The sequence below is a fragment of the Eucyclogobius newberryi genome, unplaced genomic scaffold (assembly GCF_026437365.1).
Source record: "Eucyclogobius newberryi isolate DKJ021-1_F unplaced genomic scaffold, fEucNew1.0.hap1 SCAF_1, whole genome shotgun sequence".
NCBI classification, from domain to species: Eukaryota; Metazoa; Chordata; class Actinopteri; order Gobiiformes; family Gobiidae; genus Eucyclogobius; species Eucyclogobius newberryi.
In genome coordinates this window covers 40,789,242-40,808,519 of record NW_027315723.1, presented here as the reverse complement: position 1 = coordinate 40,808,519, position 19,278 = coordinate 40,789,242, and the positions used below count along the sequence as shown (strand labels likewise).

Below are 19,278 nucleotides of genomic sequence, written 5' to 3'. Positions count from 1 at the left end.
CTTTCCCCCAACATGCTAATGTAACACAAAGTTGCAAGTTGTCGAGTCCAGAGATGATGACTTAAAATGACACAAAAGATCTTGGAGCTCTACCTATAACAATGGCAAGAAGAAAAATGGCCAAAAAAAAAAGTATAGCTTCATTTTAAAACACAAAATTGGTATTATTTCGGTGAGTTTTGCAAAAAAAATGCTAATTCATTTTTAACATTTGTGAAGTCAAACATAATGGACTCCAAGAAATTTCATAGAAATATAAATAAGTGGCTGAAACTTTCCCTGTGAGTTCCGCACTAAATATTAATTGAGTTCAAGTAATTTTGAGCTTTTAGTGCTTTCTATGTCTGTGTTAAGCAGTTGAAATGTTTATAAATCCTGATTTCTTTGCTGCCAGCCCTGTGAGTCATTAATTGGCAAAAAAAACCTCTCAGGCATTTGTGATCAATTTAGGAACGTATAAAAAAGGAAAAGTATTCATGCTTCTAAGCTTCCCATAAAAATGTCTCTGACCTGCTGCAATTTCATTCTATTATTGATGTGACATATATTGGCATAAACCGATATTGGAACTGTATTAGTAAGTTTAGTATCAGGATATATCCACAGAACATTTAAGCACAGCCCTGGTAATCTTAGAGACAATTATTCCCTAAAATTCCTTAAACTTGCCCAATTGTTTTTCATACTCACAAGTTGTAAATTTTCCAACAAAAGATAAAAGTCAAACTAGAACAGACGCAGCAGTCAAAAAATGCAGGGTGCCGGATGAAAGCAGAGCTGCAAACGGCCTTAATGTGGAACTCCTGTGCAGCTCCTTGTAATTTGCTGCTGGGGCCTAAGGGGGAGGGGCCTGTGTGAGAGGGGGCGCGGCTTAGGCCATAGGAGGAGGAGCCTGAGTGCAGAGAGCAGTATTCACTCCCATGCAAATAGACCACAGAGGCAGGCTCACACTCATGTTGTCTCGCAAGGCCAATCTGAATGTTTGGTTCGACGGATTTTGCTGCACATTTGGAATATTTACAATGAGAGGAAGTACGTGAGGATTACTTTACTACTGCTGCTGCTGCTGCTGCTGCTGCTACTACTTCTTCTACTACTACTAATGCAGTTTGTACAGGGGAGATTGCAGTTGGAAGGATATGTGTGAGTTGGATATTCAAATCAGAGGCTGACAATTGAACTCTGTGAATCTGACATTGGTGGAGAAAAAGATAATGCCTACAGGTAAGCAGAAATATATATACATTTTGACATGTTGTGCCATCATTGTAATGTTTTGTATTGCTTTTTTTACTTTTTAACACATTTTCAAAAATCCAAAATAATCATCACTCCAACGTTACTTAAATATTGTATTCATATTTTTCAACTTCAATAAAATATCAAATTGCAATTTCCAAACATAAAAAACTTGAATGGTTAAAAAAGAAAACGAAAGAAAACTAACTAACTGTCCTCCTTCTTGTGTGGGATTTTTCACAATCGTAATCTTAACACTAGTAGTTGAGTGGTCTCCAGCCCGTTTAAAGGTCTAGGCTACTGGTGACATGCTTTGTGCTTTATTAACTTCGTTCCAATTGTAGATTTATCACTCACTTTTACATGCTTTTACTTCTACTTCATTATTTTGAAGTAACTTTACTCTTACTTAAGTACACGTGATTTTACCTTGAGCTCTGGTTAGTCCTGGTGCAATCTTGGTTTTGTCTTTTCCTAGTCCTCGTTTAGTGTTGATCTTGTCCAGGTTTAGTTCCAGTTTAGTCCACCTTTTTAGATATGAAGAGTGTCAACAAAAGTCTAATGGTGACAAGGTTTAATTAAAGGTGTGGCCTTTGAACCTAAACTGAATTAGATTTTTTTTCTCCCTTTTTATGGTGAAATATTTGGAAGTGCCATACTTTGACACCCCTGATTTAAATATTTACTTGAATTTTATAGTATTCGGTGAAAATGCCATTCATTGGTCCAAACTCATTTTGGGCCGCGGCCCGAATTTCGACGCTCAGGCTAGGTTGCGGGCCAAAGGTAAAGCAAAAGGTAAAACAATAAAAACTATAAGAAATAAATGGGTTTATATAGCCTAGTAATAGTTATTTGTGGACACTGTTGCACAAATCTGCAGGTAAAAGACTGAGTCCAGATTCATGCATCAGCAGCAGGAACAGGAAAATGGACTTAGGACTTGGGTTTTGACAATCCTCTTTTAAAAGCTGAAGGTAAATTCATAAAAAAAATAGTTTTAGGGACGGAATCCGTAGAAATATATAAATTTTATTTTAGAATAATTTTATACTTGTGGGTTTGGAGTACAAACGGATCCAGATGCGTCCCAGAATGATTTTGACTGGAAATAAGAGGGTTACAGCTTTATTTTTACACATTAAGCGTACGGTTTAATGTGTTCGGTGGGCATGATTAAAACGTCTTGGTGGCCGGATGCGGCCCATGGGCCCCATGTTTGTCACCCCTGATTTAGATGCTTACTACTTAATTCTTCTTTTACTTACTTAAGTACAGTATTTGGTTATAATCTACTCACCTCTGATCTTTTTAGACATGTATACCCCCTATAACATTAACAACACTACATACACATGCTAACCAACTGACCATAAATCCCATAATTTGGCTTGCTCCACTTGATTGCTCATTGCCAAACTTGTTAGCTCCTCTTTGCTGTTGGTTTGTTGGTCACTTCTCTCTTATTGCCTCGTTTATGGTGGTTCCCATGCAGCTGTCAGTGCGTCCGAGTGCGTTTGAAGCCCTTGTGTGGACAGGCTTGTTTTCACTGCTGCTCCGGCTGCTGGCCCATACACACTTCACGTTTGCTTTCTCGCACTGAGCACAGGGCTTGTCCCAGTGGATGCAAAGTCTAAACTGCCCCCTGCTTAAGCTGATATCTGTAGAAGATTGAAGTGTTTTGAGTTCAGAATCCAGTACTTTTTGTAATTTTTATGGAGCTTAAAGTATATGAAAGCCATATTTACCTAATTGGGAGGTGTTTGGTCATCAACTTTACAATTACAGTAGCCTCCATATGGATTCTGTCTAATACACCTTTTAGTTTAACTACTTAGAACTAACATAGTCAAACTTGGATGTATAGGTAAGTCCTCAAATGTTGTTTGCATTGGGAAAAAAAAATTGTGTGTGTTTTAATACTTTTAAATTTAGAAATCAATTCTAGATTTATTTGCACTTCCTTCATCCATCCGTTCTGCTTATCCGGGGCAGGGTCACAGGGGGCAGATATTTGCACATCCTTTTAAAATATATTTGCCTGAGTAACTTAACAATGGCACAAATCCAACATAAGACTTGATGCCAGATATAGATTTGACTGAAATAGACCGTATCGATTAGATTACATAAGAATGGCCATTCACTCTGACGTGTCTCTCAGCATAACTGGAGTTACTCGACATCCTATTTTACACCTCTAACAACATAATCAAGATCTGCAAATACTTCAGTTACCTCTTTATTGTATCATTATGTATTTATAGTACTTTCAGGATGTTTTGGTATTCTTTGCATGGACCACTATCTTCTTGTCATTCCACACAAATGCACTGAAATCTTGCCAGCACACATGTCTTTACTTTTCCCTGACTCGGGCAGGTTTGACAAAGTACTGAGATGCCATTCTGCTGCCTGTGGCCCAAATTAGGGGCTGCAGGAGCAGTTGGGTCTGGTTGGGGGGGCCGGGGTCAGTGTTTTGTTGTGTTGGCTACAAATGGGTAAAGCCCTCGGTGAAGAGAGGAGCGACACCGGTGGGGGTGAATAATTACTGTTTAGAACTTTTGGTTTGAAGGTGCAGACAATGGCCCCCTCCTCCAATGCTATGCCTGCTCCCCAGACATCTGCCCCCCAAGAAGAAGCCCTCATGTGCAGCTGGGAGTTTTTTTTATGGTTTAATGCTATTGGAATGGAAAAATAGGGTGAGATTACTTGCTATGCATATACAATTGTGAAGTTATTTCTGGCACTCGAAATGTTGCTATTCATACATTTTTTATCAACACAAATCTACTCCGTGTGTCATTGCTTTGATTGATCAAAACCTTTTAACCTAAATATTTCAGAATATCAAGAACATTTTTAAATTCTACAGACACAAGTTTTAGAAGGGCTTAAGAATATGTCAAACTGTACTTTAACTATTAGTTTTTAAGATTTAATAAACTTGAACTATAAATTGATGTTACGCTTTGTTGACACTAACAAAAATGCATAATTATAGATTCAGTTCCAGATTGAGTTTTTTGAAAAAACAGTGTCCAGATTACTACAACTGAGTCTTATTTTTTTTCTACAATGGAACACACCTGGACAAATGAGGGATTACACCAAAATTCATAATATTCAATTACTAACGTTCATACTAGAAAGATCCTGCATGTAATTTTCAACAAAATTATGGATCCTCTTTAATTTTATGTGGTCAAGATCATTCAGGAAAGGTCCAGTTTGTCCTGTCAAGATTTCTTTTTCTGTATTGATACCTGTTCTAATGATTGCCTCGTGGGCAATGGTTGGGGGAATTGCCTCAGGCCAAGTGTAATTTACATAATTAAGATTTATGAGTATGTGTTGTGCTTAATACATTGAAAAGTTTGAGTTCAGATAAAGAAATAAGCAGTAATTTCTAGGTATATTGTTCAAATGAAGATATTTGTCTAGTTTCCAAAAAGGCACATGGTAAATGAAGTCCAGGATTACTCAGGAGAGAACCATATGTGGTTCATTCTGTAAGAAAATGATAAAGTAGTAAAGGTGGTGTAGGTTAGTTCAAGTTTTTTTTTTCACATTGTCTTTTGTAGACTTTTTTTAGAATGAAAAAACTTGTTTCTTTTTAACAATTTATAGAGGTATTTTAAACAAAATCATATTTAAAATGTGGACCCTGTGCTAAATAATTTTAAAATAATGTATTATTCAATTTGTTTTCTCTAGCGTTAGCCAGATTTGATCATGTTTTGTTGTGATTTGGACCAAATTTATCTAGTTGTAATTGTAAATTCTAAGCATTATAATTTCTCTCGTTATGTGTAAATTCCCCATGTGAGTCTTGCAGTCGACCTCACATTACTGCGAAAGCGGGTTCAGTTACTTGAGAAGGGTCCTGCACTCCAACGTCAAGAGAGGTATCCCGGACTGGGGTTAGTGTGTCGGGGTGGGCACAGGACTTGGGTGGGTGCCACAGTCCAGAAATAGGGTGTTGTAAGTTCAAGGGAGTGGACATTTTCCCACAGACGCTAAACATCAGGTTGTCATCTATCAGGCTTTAAACGAGACATTCCTGCAGCGTGTCACTAGAACTAATGCTAACCTGAACAAATGAACACTGGAGCAAGAGGGTGGTAATCTGTACTGGTAGTTTATGGAAAGTGGGAAACATGTTTAACAAAGATATTCACACTGTCCAAAGTATTTCAACCCTGTGTTGCATTATTTTTCACAGTTGATCTTGTGTTGATGATGTGAGAGATGTGACCACTGCACAAAGCCTTCTCCAGCTCGGCACAAACACTCACTGGGGTTCAGATCTGTAGTAGATTCGTTTCTGCTTCTCCTTAGATGTTTTCTCTGCTTGATGCCAATGATTTGAGCCTGACTTCTTTTCCATGACTACAGGATTTGTCTTTCCACATGGTTGTTTCAGAAATGAGAAGCCGCTCACTGCATCAGTTGGATTTAAATACCCGAGTTTCAGTCATTTCTGATCGTCACGATGATGAATCTTTTTTAATCCAGAGCTCCACAGTAAATCCTCTGTCAATAAAAGCATTTGGTGTGGGGCAGATGTCAGACTTTTGAAGAAGTAATTAGTTTGTTAAAAAACGTCATTTCCTAATACTTGGATTATGTGTCTGTTCTTCTTTTGGCAATATTCAGTATTCATTCTGTTTGTGTTTTATTGACGATATACATTCCAAAATAGACAAATGCCTGGTTTCAATGGCTTACATAAATTGTTTGGACTGAACACTACTGATATTATACATTTGGAGCAAAACACAACCCCAGATATGTTTTTGAGAGTACTTATTATAACTTGATTGAAGTGCAGAAACTTTCATTACTTGTTACATGTCCTATTTAGCTCAATGGCAATCACAATAAACATTTTTAAACACATGGGTTACATTTTCAACCATGTACTTATACCCCTAACATATGGTGAAGGCAGCTGCCCATTGTGCTCCTGGAAACACCCGCCAGGGCAACCCCCTCGCTCCGCTCTTATTCCGCCCCCAGCTCGTCCTCTCTGCTCTCGATCTTTGGTTATTTGTCCGGTCTGTGAAATCCTCAGCGACACTTTTGGATCCTTAGAGTCAGACCGAATCAAGCTGGCGTCTCTATCACCGACCAGTGGCTAGAAGAGATTTAAGGAGTTGAATTCCAACAAAAGAGATGATTCAGATGTAACTGAGGATGAGCGAGGGAAGGAGAATGGGAGAGAGTAATAGGCGGTGGGTGGTGTTTGACCTCTGACCTTTCATCTGTTCTTCCTACTTTGTCATTCCACTGCATCGTCCTCCTCATTTCTCATTGTCCAAAATCCTCCCAAGTTCCTCCAAAATATATCAGCATGGTTATGTGTGTTCTTTGGAAAACACTCGGCTATTGTTTATGGCAAAAATCTGTGTTTGAAATAATACATTTATACAAAACGTTAAGTCGAGATCTGGAATTTGAACTTTTGATCGCTGCAAACTCATCCGTCAAACCTCACAGTGAAGTGAAATTGTCCGTGGAGAAGGCCAAACTTGTTATGAACACGTGTGCTCCAAATGCAAATTGCAGCCGCGGTGGTCTGGGCTGCCAACCGTGTATTTTTGCATAGAAAAGTATATGCTGGAGTAGGCATGGTCCAAGCCTATAGGAATGTCCTGTTCGTATGGGCCAAAATGTGAAAGGAGTGGAAGAAATTATAGAGAATCATGGAAACAATTGGTTTTTTTTGACAATACTGAAGGGAGATAAGAGTTGGAAAGTGTGAATAGCATCAGAACAAAAGGCACATTGTTGCAAAGTAAAGTGATCATGATCCATTCTTCTTTGTCCCCTTGCAACTTTATTATAAGAAGGCCTTGGGTTGAGTCTAGCTCAGTGCTTCATCCACTTTGGTACTTGGGCTTCTTCTGGTACAAAAGTCTTTTTCTGTTTTTAAAGAGTCAGCTGACTTGTCATCCGTCGTCGTCATTGTCGTCGTGTTTATATTAATATTTCCATTTCACATATCCAAAAGATAATATCATGAGCCACGGGTGTCATAGATGAGGACTATAAAGCAGACAAATGCACAATAGGTCTTCTTTGAGCCCAAAACATTTTAGACTTTGCTTGGCCTGAGTTTAAGTCCTGGTGCTGCACAAATATGATAAGTGAAAACTGTGAAAAGTATCATGATAATTTGGTTGATATTGAACATACACAATATTCATGCTGTAAACACACCGCACTGTAGTCATGGGCTCATTTCTATCCGTTATCCGCATTCGCTCTCACATACACTGTAGGCAAAGAAGTGTCTTGCCCAAGGACACGACAACAGTATTCCTTGGTCTGTGGTGGAAGTGCCTTCACCACAGAGCCACAGCTGTCCCAATACAACACCTGGTATTCCCAACGGTCTCTCATCCCTGTTCTAACCAGGCCCAACACTAGCTTCAAAGATCAGATGAGACGGGGCATTCCCAAAGAAGCGTTGATTAATTTTTCTTTTTAATGTTTCATAATTCTTTTTTTATCAAATATTTTTTTTTCCTCCGCGTTCTCTCTCTGCTCATTTTAACTAGAGCTATGGAGCTGAGTGTTCATGTTGTAGAGACAATTCCTTCTACTCTTTTACTCATATGAACTGGTGAATATGAGAAACGATGGCCAAGAGTGTTTTTTTTATTTGAAACCCATTTGTAGTGGGATCAAACAGAGTTTGAAAACCACTTGACCAACAAAGATGAGAATAACTGCTTTAGGAACAGTGTTTGACCCATACATGAGCTCCCTCAGCCCATAGTACACTTCCATTGGCCAGTTTGGTCATGCTTTTACTTATGGGTATTTTCCAGATTCCTTTTATGTAGAAATTCCCTTTTTTTTAATGTGTATCAAAGATGTGTTTCTATGCTACGGGATTCTCCTGAAATACTACATGCCTGTTTTGCCGCTTCACATTTTATTGCTGTAACTCGAACCCAGTCATTATGTCCACCACATGAGCAAAAATATGGCCATTCAATGTTATTTTCAACCAAACATCTGTGACATAAGACATGTTTTCATTTGTGAAGTCTGCATGTGTACGTAGCCATTACCTCAGTTCTGAGTGTGGTATTTGAAAGGGTCATTGAGGCTGTAAAGGTAGTTGTTTGTTGACAACTTGAACCTAAAGTGCACTTTGTGAGGAGGGTTGGTTTGAAGGGGACAAGTTAAATATCTTTGAAAACCCTTGGATTAAATTGAGTAAAGCGAAACTATGGATTAAATCACTGCTGTGATTTTGGTGTTGTGGGAAAGATAACATTTATTTTATAACTATGGCATAACAATATAATTGCAGTATTATTTTCAGTGAATTCAGAGTAAATTCACTAAATGTAACTATTATTACACATTATGCATGTTTGTATTTTTAGAGGATCTCCAATCCTCTCTCCGTGATATGAGTCTATATGGTTTAACTGATTTTGATTATTTCATGACGCATTTAGCAGTTTCTTTTTGCTAAATCATACACTGAAAACAAAATGCTGTTTTGTTTTCATTGTTTGGTCTGTTTCCATCATCACCGCTCATCTCCTGACCATGTTGTGGTTTTATGACCTTTTTACAGAGGAAATGCATGACTCTAGGCGTGATTTATTGTTTCAGCAGGAAACTCATAAGGAAAAGAGTGAGATGACAAAACCAGAAGTGATCAATATTTGGACAAAAGGATATGGCCCTTTATGGTCCTCAACATGGCTGACAATGTGATTTAAAGGAGCAGATGGAGCACAAGGGGACTATTGGTGTTAAAAGAAAGTAAATGAGATGTAATTCTAACCACTAAATCAATGATAATTCATAAAGCATGTTTTGACATTCAAATTAAAGTCATAACATGGAGCATAGTTCGCTGATTTAGAAAATAAATAAGATATACCGTAATGATGATCATGATTATCATTGATTTTATTATGATGACACTTTTGAGAGGTCAGTGTTGGACCCCAGAGTGAGGAACCCAGAGTCTGTACAGAACCTGAAACTCCATGAAGAAGGCCATCAACTATCACCTCCTACTGTTGTAAATGCACTTTACAAGCAATTTTGGCACCCTTGGTGCTTTAAAATGACTTAGAACTGTGTTCAGAGACATTTAAGATAGTTTTTCCTGGATGTGCTTTTGAACTTCTCAATCTCATTCCACACTGATGGGATCAATGCTCTTTACAAATACTATTTTGTGTAAAACATGTGACTTGTCAGTTGTGAATGGGAAAGCCCTGATGTATTATATATATATATTCAAATTTGATGGACAGCCAAGTGTCGGGGCTCTTTGTGCAGTTAAATGAATGCCAGATTGGAAGCAGGCTATGTCAGTGTCATTCTCTGTAAAGTGGCCCACAGTGCTCCTCACACACCCTGTAAATCTCTGTACACAAACACCAGAGAATGGTCTCTGTAATTTGGGTCAGTTACAAGGTTACAAGGGTTCTAAATAATATTTTGTTAACGAAAGGTATATCTGAGACTTCAATTTAAAACTGTTTAGTTACGGAGTATTTATCCTTATATATAAAAAGTAATGTGTATTAAAATAAGATCTGGTCTGGATCACAGAGATTGCTTGAATTATGGTATTCACAAAGAATAGTAGATCAATTAAATCTTCAGGGAAGTCTGGTATTTTGAATCTGCCCACGAAGCAATCCAGAAGGACATTTAGATTTAGTTATTAAAGTTGCACATTATGTCAACAAAAAATAGATCTTAAAAGAAGTACTAAATCTTACAGGTGCACAATTTTAACTTTTCAGGTCAAGGGTCCGCCACTTGGCTTAGCCTATTACAAGATAACAGCATTTTCTGTATCTTACTTACCCATACTTTGGGGAAACCAGTAGTCCTAGTATGGAGCCAGGGTGTACACCACCCTCTCAAATATGTATGATTATCAGTGCTCGTGTTTGGGTTTCACTCCAAGCAGAAACACTTGTGGCCCCTGTATTTGCTTTGCGCTGAGTTTGTTTCACTGACCGGCCTCCTATCAGGTAGCATTAGCATGACCAGGAACCATTAAGTTATTAGCTCACTTAGCCTTATCTGCCCATTGATTTTAATTTAAAAAAATAAAAAACCCAACTGCATTTTTGTTGAAATGCACACATAGTTTTCAAACACTTCTGATAAGGTGAGAGGTGTCAGAGTTGGCTATTTCTGTAAGAGGCAATTAGGTTGTCTTTGTGCTGACAGAAACTTGAAAGTGGCAGGAGTATCAAATATGTGTGGATTCTGGCTTTTTGAAAATAAATATATATATATATATATATATATATATATATATATATATATATATATATATATATATATATATATATATATATATATATATATATATATATATATATATATATATATATATATATATATATATATATATATATATATATATATATATATATATATATAAAATTAGATTTTGATTTGGTCTTGATATAACATTGTATGTCTTGAAATAATTAAGCTAAAAACAATGGCGGCTAGCGTCAAAGATGATTAGCAATATTCTGAAAGAAATTTAAGCTTTGAAACAAAATATGGAAAAGTGATGAGCACTTCTTGGATTACTTCCTAATAGCAGCACAAAGTATGGTTGATTTAAATATGAACTTTTGAGCTCTGGAGATGGAAAATGTAAAACTCAAACAACAAACAAAAATAATAACTGAAACAAAACACACTAGGTATATTTCTAATGAATAAACCAGATTGAAAAATGTGTTTGGTATAATGCAGAATTTTGTGTGCCATAAAAGCAAACTAGTACAGCCCAGCATAGCCTTGTGTGTTCTAGTGGTTCACTGATATTGTCCAAAAGTAGGTCAGACTTGGGTCTGCACATGTGCTCATAATCAAATCGTCTTGTTGAGGAGAAGACTGTTTCACAGCATGTTGCATTTGGGATGCTTTACTTCCATCTTTGTTTTCTTGGCAAATTGTCCAGGCAAGATGAAAGCTTGAACACAGCTACTTTCAGTTTATTTTTACTGGCACATTTTGATTTCCATAACACACTTTGAAACCTATAAAATACTAAGTTATTAAGAGATCAGAAGAGGTTAATGAAGGGGGAAAAAGTTAAACTAACTGTACCGTGGCATCAAAATTATTAAACGTCATTAAAAAATACATTAAAAACTGAATAAAAATAATAATAAAAAGAAATGTAAAACATAAGAAAGATAACATAATTTTAAGAAACGTTAGGTAGTAGGAAATGCTACCGGTAGTCAGTAAAGTAAAATGTCTTGAAACTCGCTACCCACCAGGATGTTACTATTGTTAATGCTACAATATTTTACTGTAATTTGTGAATGCAATATTGTTTAGTCTCTCACTGGTTCTCGTACACATGTATTTCTCCACCACATCAGAAAGCCTCTGCTCCATTGTTCCTCCTCTCATTGTTTGTTCAAAGGCTGTCTCATGTATTTGGGCTGCCCTCAGGACTAACATTGGGCCTTCTGTTGAAATTATGTCGCCTTTGTCCTTTACCGTAAAACATTAGAGGAACCTCACAGCTGGAAATTTGGGGTATTTTCACACATACACCATTTTGTACAGTTCAATAAAACTCGAGTTCAGAACACCTACACAGTCCATACCGAGACCCATGTTTGGAGATGGCGTCAGTACGATTCCAAGTGAACTCCAATGCGGTTCGCTTGTGGTGTGAACGCGAACCAGCCTTGATTCGGCCCAACTAGTGATTCATGCTCTAAACAGGCTTCCGTAGCGCACTGAACGCAACCACTTTAAACCCCAGTGTGACGATCAAAACGGGGGAAATGGATGGCAAGTGAGGAGGAAATTTTATGACAGTCTCTATCATCAGTCACAAATATTTTCAGGCTAATTGGTGAACACAGCCTCGTAAAGTGTACTTTAGTATAATGGTCTGCTGGCCTGTATTGTCATGTCTTACCTTGATCCGCGTCTTTATAACCCCAACATCAGTAATAAAGTTGTAATATTGCGGTGGTTTGTTCGGCCGCTCACATCATGCAGCGTCACGGTCACTGAAATAAACTTTCTCCTGCTCCGATCCATTGTAGAAAAAGGTTCAGTTGTAGTCATCTGGACACCGTTATAGAGAAACAAGACATTTTGACTATCATCCAAGAGTCATTCTCGATTTGAGAATGACAATACCATGAAGACACATGGACATTTTAGTTCTGTAGGGAGGGCATTATGTTAACTAATGCAACTTTTCCATTTTGGTGATGGTGACTCATCCAAATGCAATTACAAATGTATTTTTGTCCTTCATTCAGCCCTTGATTTTTATTTTCTGCTCTTTCTACCGATAGATCCAAAGTGCCTTTTTAAATGTGACTGGTCCGTGATTCTTTTACATCACATGTTTTTGAACCTGGTCTCTTGCTGAGGAGCTTTGAAGTGATAGGGTTTGAAGGAGCATGAGGCTTCTGTGGGGCCGTCCTGCAGGGCATCTGACTGTTTTCACAACACACCAGTGCTGGGCCTGTGTCACCACTTGCTTTGATGGTGAACGCTGGCTGCTGTTAGAATAGGCTCAGCTTTCCCCTCTCGCATCTCTGCCTTTGTTATGCAGAGTGGACATGGAATTGAATACTCAAATTGTGTTTTCAGTTGTAATAATCAAGCACGTCAGTGTCTTTCCATGGTGTTGGAATCAAACGGTAATTATATTTACGTTGCTAAATTTAATGTGCCAAATTTATGAAAATTTTGTACATTATTCAGGAATGTTAAAGCTTTTTTGTTAAAGATCTTTGAAGCTAAGCAGACCTACACTTTTTATACCACCCACCCATGTCGGTGTAATCCCTCATTCGTCCAGGCGTGTTCCATAGTAGAAAAAGCTTCAGTTGTAGTCATCTGGACTCAGTTTGAAAAAATAGACGTTTCGACTCTCATCCAAGAGTCATTGTCAATAAAAGAATTTAGATCGAGAACTCCGATATTAATACTGTTCTGTGGTAAGACCCACCCATTGGGAGGAGCCTCCCACCCATGTGATAACATGACTATATTATACTATATAATTCAGCCAAACCCGTGACTTGCAGTATTAAAACATGTGTCATTATTGCCGTTAGTAACTCTACCATTGCTCGCCTTGTGCGTCCCCTTTGCCTTGCCAGTTGGCCGTATGCTGTCTAACGGATCTTTGTCTGTGGACATTAGATTTGGGCCAGTTTGGCACCAGCCCGGTGCCAAAGAGCCTCCTGTCTGTATACATCCTCCACAGTAACACGCTTCTCTCCTTCCAAGAAATAGTGCCCTCTTTCACCACCGCATCCAGTTCTTGAAGAGACCCACAGTAATCTTGTTAGCTCAATCTGCTGCTCGCTTGTAATGCTTTGGAAAACATCACCCTGCGAGGGAATGAGCCTTGTTCTTTTGACTTAAAAACAAAAAAACAATATTGTTGTTTTTGTTTTTTAAGTCAAAAGAACAAGGCTCATGCATACACACAGACGCATACACACAGACGCATACACACAGACGCATACACACAGACGCATACACACAGACGCATACACACAGACGCATACACACAGACGCATCGGTGTTTTATGTTTTTATTTATGGACATTTATGGACAAATGCAAAAGCAAATTCCATTCCAAGTAAAGTGGTAACATCTCCATGGAGATGAGCACATTCTATAGTACACCTTGTATCTCAAATGTGGTGTTGGGTTTTACATGTACTCATACTTTCTGCTCCTCTCTTCCTCAGACGACTACACCTACCTCCCCGATGCGCTGCCTCCTCTGCCTGAAGTGCCGGACGCCGTGTCGGACCTGAGCTCGCGGTGCCTGCGTAGCCCCGCCTACCGCCACACCCCCTCCCGCTACAGCTCCTCCCACAGCATGGACTCCGCTTTGGACGCCGCCGACCGCCCCATCAGCTACACCTCCACCTCCTCCTCCGCCTCCTCCCGGGACAGCCACTGCTCGCTGGGAAGCCGCTCCACCCTCGTCTCCGCCCCAATGTCCGATCGGGATTCTGGGGCGATAAGGCTGGAGCTGGTCCCGGCCAGGCAGCTGGAAGAGGGGAGTGATGGGGAGTCCAAAATTGGGCAAGGGAGACAAAGTAACACCCAGACACCAACAACAACAACAACAACAACAACAACAACAACAACAACAACAACAGAGCTGAAAGAGGTGTCCATGAACGGGACGGGGGGACAGGGGCAGAAGACGTATGTGGACAGGGTGGTGCAGGAGATTTTGGACACGGAGAGGACGTATGTGCGCGATCTGCAGAGTATTGTCGAGGTAAGAGACGCAATGTAAGAAAGTAATTGAAAGCAGGCGGTGGTAGGGAATGGGAAATGGGAGCTGTGAGAGAGATCAAAGATGGAGCATGGTTTGGAAGGTTTATAAAAGAAGTAGGACGAGGTCGAAACGCATGATGAGCAAGAGGTTTTTATGACCTACGACATGGAATTTATACATATGTTTTCCAAGGACATCCACTTTATGTCATCTTTCATCTTGTTCTTGCCTAAAATCATACCAGGCATAATATTTGTTTCATTCCTGTGTTTTTTTTTAGCTGAAAACAACACTCGGTTTCAATTGCTCATGCCCAGATACTTTCACGCAAGCGCTGAAGTTGCAAAACTAACCAAAGTCCGTGAGAATTATGTATTTCAAAATCGGAGCAGAACCAATGGAACTCTGATTTAATCTCTCATTATCATCAAAGTTACCTATTTTACATAGATTCTTATTCTGTGAACTAGTCCAAGTTCGAAATATATTTACATTCATGCTGTGCAAACAGCACACAAATCTTACTTAAAGATTACGTTTTAAAGAGTTAATCAAGGCCAAGATTATTTTCACAACAAAGCACTCTTCTTTACTCATCTTTTAGTGCTATGTTGACAATCGCCATGGTGCAAATTTTCTGATGAAACTTGCTTCTCTTTCCACTTTTGCCAACAGAGTGCATCAAATCAAACTAAGTTGGCACTGAAGCATTTGTATATGCTTTTTTACTTATTATAACTTTAAATAATTTACATGGAAAGAAAAGAAAAATGCCAAACCTGATAACAGGGGCTGCACCATCATCTGGCAACAGTAGTGGTAGTTTAAATGAGGCTTCAACAGCTGCTGCTTGCATTATAGTTGGTTATTTGCTGAAAATGCATTGTAGTAAAGGCCATTTCAATGTCTGCTGACGCAATGTATGCTCTTTAAAAACGCAGATGAGCTCCTGCAAACATGCATGAATGAAGAAAAAGACATTGTTTTAATGAGTAAACATGGACTTTTTTAGATTCCGACCACATTTGTTAGATGAACTCGACTCTCTCACACGTTTGGCTCTGATTCTTCTTGACAATAAAGTCACCTGCTTTAGCTCGCGGGCGTGGTGCGCTCACGTTACATGCCGACTCTGGAGGACAGTTTGTAGCTAGCAGCACAAAACCAAACTCCACCGCCCCGTGCACTCCCTCCACAAGCTTTGAACTTTTCTGACACACATTGCATTCTCTTTTGATGGGAACAGATTTAATACTGGTCGGAATTAAAGCTGTCTGTTTATGAGTGTTTGTCTTTCTGTGGGACCGCTGCTTTCCCTTTTTCCTATTGTGAACAGATGTGATTCATGCCATACTGCAGATCTGTTCCAATTGCATGTGAAATCTTTCCCTAAATGTCATGATAGTAATTTTATTTATGGTTTTGTTCATTTTTAATCTTGCTCTCATCAGATATAAAACCATCAAAATACTATGCAAGCTTGTAAAATCCAACTGGCCGCATTAGAAAGAATAGGAATTACTATTCAAATTGTGTAATCATCAATTATTGAGACTTTTAATGTAATAAAACATGCTAATCTTGCAGTTTTTATTACAGTAAATGTTCTTGTTCTATGATGTGTTTTAAAAATATTAACTGGAATTCTAAGAGATAATTTTTCTAAGTCACTATTCTTTATTACACCTCCAGTGATTTGTCTACCAGCATTAGTCAACAGTCATTTCAAAATCAAGTGACATTCATCTAAATTCCATCTCAACCTGCCATCAAATGATCTAAATTGCAAGTTGAGCTCCAATGTTTTTCTGTTCAACACATTCTGAAATGTTACACCGTCCTCTCTTCGGTTTGTGTCACGTGCACTGAAGTGAGTATTACATTTAAAACACATACACCACATTTAAATCCCTGTGTCTTAAACATGTTGTTGGTTAATTGTTAGTTTTAGACTGATGATTGCTAAAAATGTAAATTTAACAACGTTAATGGTGCACTATGTAACTTTTCATGTAGATCCTGGAATGCTCTACAGTACATTTAATAACATACACAGGTTTTTATTGATAAGAACATACAATGAATTTCCACAAGAGCAGCGACACAAACATGGCCGAGTTAAAGGCTAGAGATTTGCGGGGCAAGAAAAAGGAGGAGCTGCTCAAACAACTGGATGATCTGAAAAATGTCCTCCGTGTGGCCACAGTAACTATAGGAGCCGTGTCCAGGCTCTCAAAGATCTGTGTTTTCTGCAAATACATTGCCAGAGTCTTGATTGTAATTGACTTGACACAGAAGGAGAATCTGAGGACGTTCTACAAGGGGAAAAAGTACAAACCCCTGGACCTGAGGCCAAAGAAGACCAGTGCTCTGCGTCGTTACCTCAACAAACTCCATCACAACTTTGCAAAGCTTGGGGCTTTTTGTAATGTTCAGATAAAGTTTGTAGAAAGGGAAAAAGAAAAACATTGAAAAACATGCATTCTGTGCTGCCCGATGGCCGAGTGGTCTAAGATGCAGCACGTATGCCAGTTCTGTGCATGCCTCAGCGTTGTGACATCGATTCCTGGTTCTGCCATTTTGCCTAATGTCCTCCCTACTCTCAATCCCATTTCACACTGCCTAATCAGATGAAGCCATACAAGTTTAAAAACATCCTTTTCACAGATGTGACCTGTGACTTGTGCTGGTGGCGTAACCCATTTGTCTCCATGGAGATATACATTGGATGCTGTACTGTGGAACATTCCAAGCAAAACAATCTCCTTGGACCCACCACCACAAATGTTACATAGTGCACCTAAACAATGTAATTTAAGCATATTTTAGGTCTTCTTTATATATTAGTTCTACTCTAGATTTGACCCAAACCTTAAATGTGCTCATGTTTTTGGCCCGTATTGGCCTCTGAATAACAGGAAGGCCACAGTCCCAGCAGACGGGATAACTGCTCCAGTGAGGTTAGGCTTTGGTGTTTTTGGCCTGTCGCTCTGATGAATGTCCCACCCACCACTCCCCCTCCTCTCACCGGGACAGAGGTGAAGAAATGCCATGGAGGAGGAAGAACGGAAGAGGGATTTAACTGTCAAGATAGCTGTGCTCAAAGCAGGTTAGAAAAACACTGGGCAGAGCAACTGCAACTAATAAACCTGCCAAGTGTCTGCTGCAGAGTCTAGACCACCCTTAGGTTCAAATGGAGTTTGGGACATGAAGGTGCTTGCTTCAAGTGCCCTGAAAATGCAAATGTATTTCTATGACTTCTGTTTCCAATAAGCAAACCTACTGGGAAAATACTTAATTTATGCCTTAACTTTATGACTAAAGTTATTCGTTCTGACAGGGGGGAAATGGTCACCATACTTGATTAGTTAGAACTCGGTGTGATCCATGACTGTAGACAATCACTTCTCATGGTGCAACAAAGGGTCCTCCTGTCCATTTTCAATCCTGCTGCACAAAGAGTTCTGTCTTTTTGAGAGAGCAGGACATCTGCTGAATCAACTTTGAGCGAACCCAGAATCAGAAGTAGAAATGGTTATAAAAAATAAGAAACTAAAATTACGTACCATTATTAATACAAAACATCTGTCTTTTATCCATTAAACCCTTGCTAAAAACCTATATAAATGTAACTTAACTTTAAAGGTGCCATAACATGCTTTTTTTTCACGTTTCGTAGTCTATCCTAAGCGTATAATTGATAAGGGTTGTGCAACACCCTTAACATAATAGTTAAAAATATCACTGGGGGTGGGGGGATGGTGACGCGTGCTTGCCCTTATGACGCGGTCTTGCACCCACCCCCCGTCAGTTCGGAGATTCGCGGAAAGGAGATAGTCTGTAATATAGCTAAAAACTGCGGGAATCAATCAAAAAAACACTCTGGGTACATATATGAAGCACAAATAGCAATGCAAGAAGGTTAAAAGCTCTGAAAGTCGATTTTGCATGTTATGGGACCTTTTTAAAAGTGCCTAATATTATGCAATCTTTGTGTTCTCTTTTGCATCACTTAAAATTACTTTCTTAATATGTATTTTGTTCAAAAAAGTCTTCAAATGCAGCGAAAGACACCTGCTTGATTTAAAATAGATTTTTCATTCAACTCCAAAATATAAAAAAAAAACATAATAAATGCCAAGGCAATGGTGTCTACATATTTAAGTAAAATAAATATACATTTAAATTTGTTCGGACTGTGCTAAAGTGTGAGCTAATGTGTTTGCCTGTGCATTGTCTAGACTTCCTTCCACTTTAATGTTGGAAAATGTCGCTCCGCTAATGGTTAACGTGAGCATGCATCAAGTCCTTACATGTTGTGCCTTCTTGAGTTCAGATTGGAGGAGGTTAGCGTGAGTTGCTTAATGCTACTCTTTGTTCGGCTCGGCTCGAGCTGCTGAGTGACTTGGGCCGAGGGCGGGTCAAATGTGCGACCCTGTGGCTAATGGAGCATCACCTTACTAACCAGCTTGTCCAATTGGTGCCGAAATCTCAATATGACCCCGAGCTCGACCTTTTGTGTTAGCGCCATCTTATCTGTCAACGTGACTCAGCTCTACTTCCTTTATGCCCTACGCTAAATATTTGTCCAAAGCTAATACCAGCCGGGTTTCATTCATAAAGTTGTATTTGTCGGATTTTTCATCTGTTATAGGGTCATTCAATATATATAACACATTTGTCAGTGCAAAATACAATACACAAAGGGGAAAAATTGTACAGTTTA

At 38.9% G+C, this 19,278-nt stretch overlaps 1 protein-coding gene across 3 annotated transcripts in view; it reads left to right on the top strand.

The window, feature by feature from the left end:
* Positions 1-19,278, top strand: part of LOC140361018 (pleckstrin homology domain-containing family G member 1-like) — a 52,795-nt gene that overhangs the window by 8,488 nt on the left and 25,029 nt on the right. For 2 of the 3 annotated variants that reach the window (XM_072446596.1, XM_072446587.1), the window contains exons 1-2: positions 935-1,224; positions 14,008-14,552. In XM_072446596.1, coding sequence (XP_072302697.1) covers positions 1,215-1,224; positions 14,008-14,552 — 555 coding nt within the window. In that variant the 5' untranslated portion in view covers positions 935-1,214. Of the gene's footprint in view, positions 1-934; positions 1,225-14,007; positions 14,553-19,278 lie in introns of those variants that run through there. The other variant, XM_072446605.1, reaches the window with a different exon arrangement.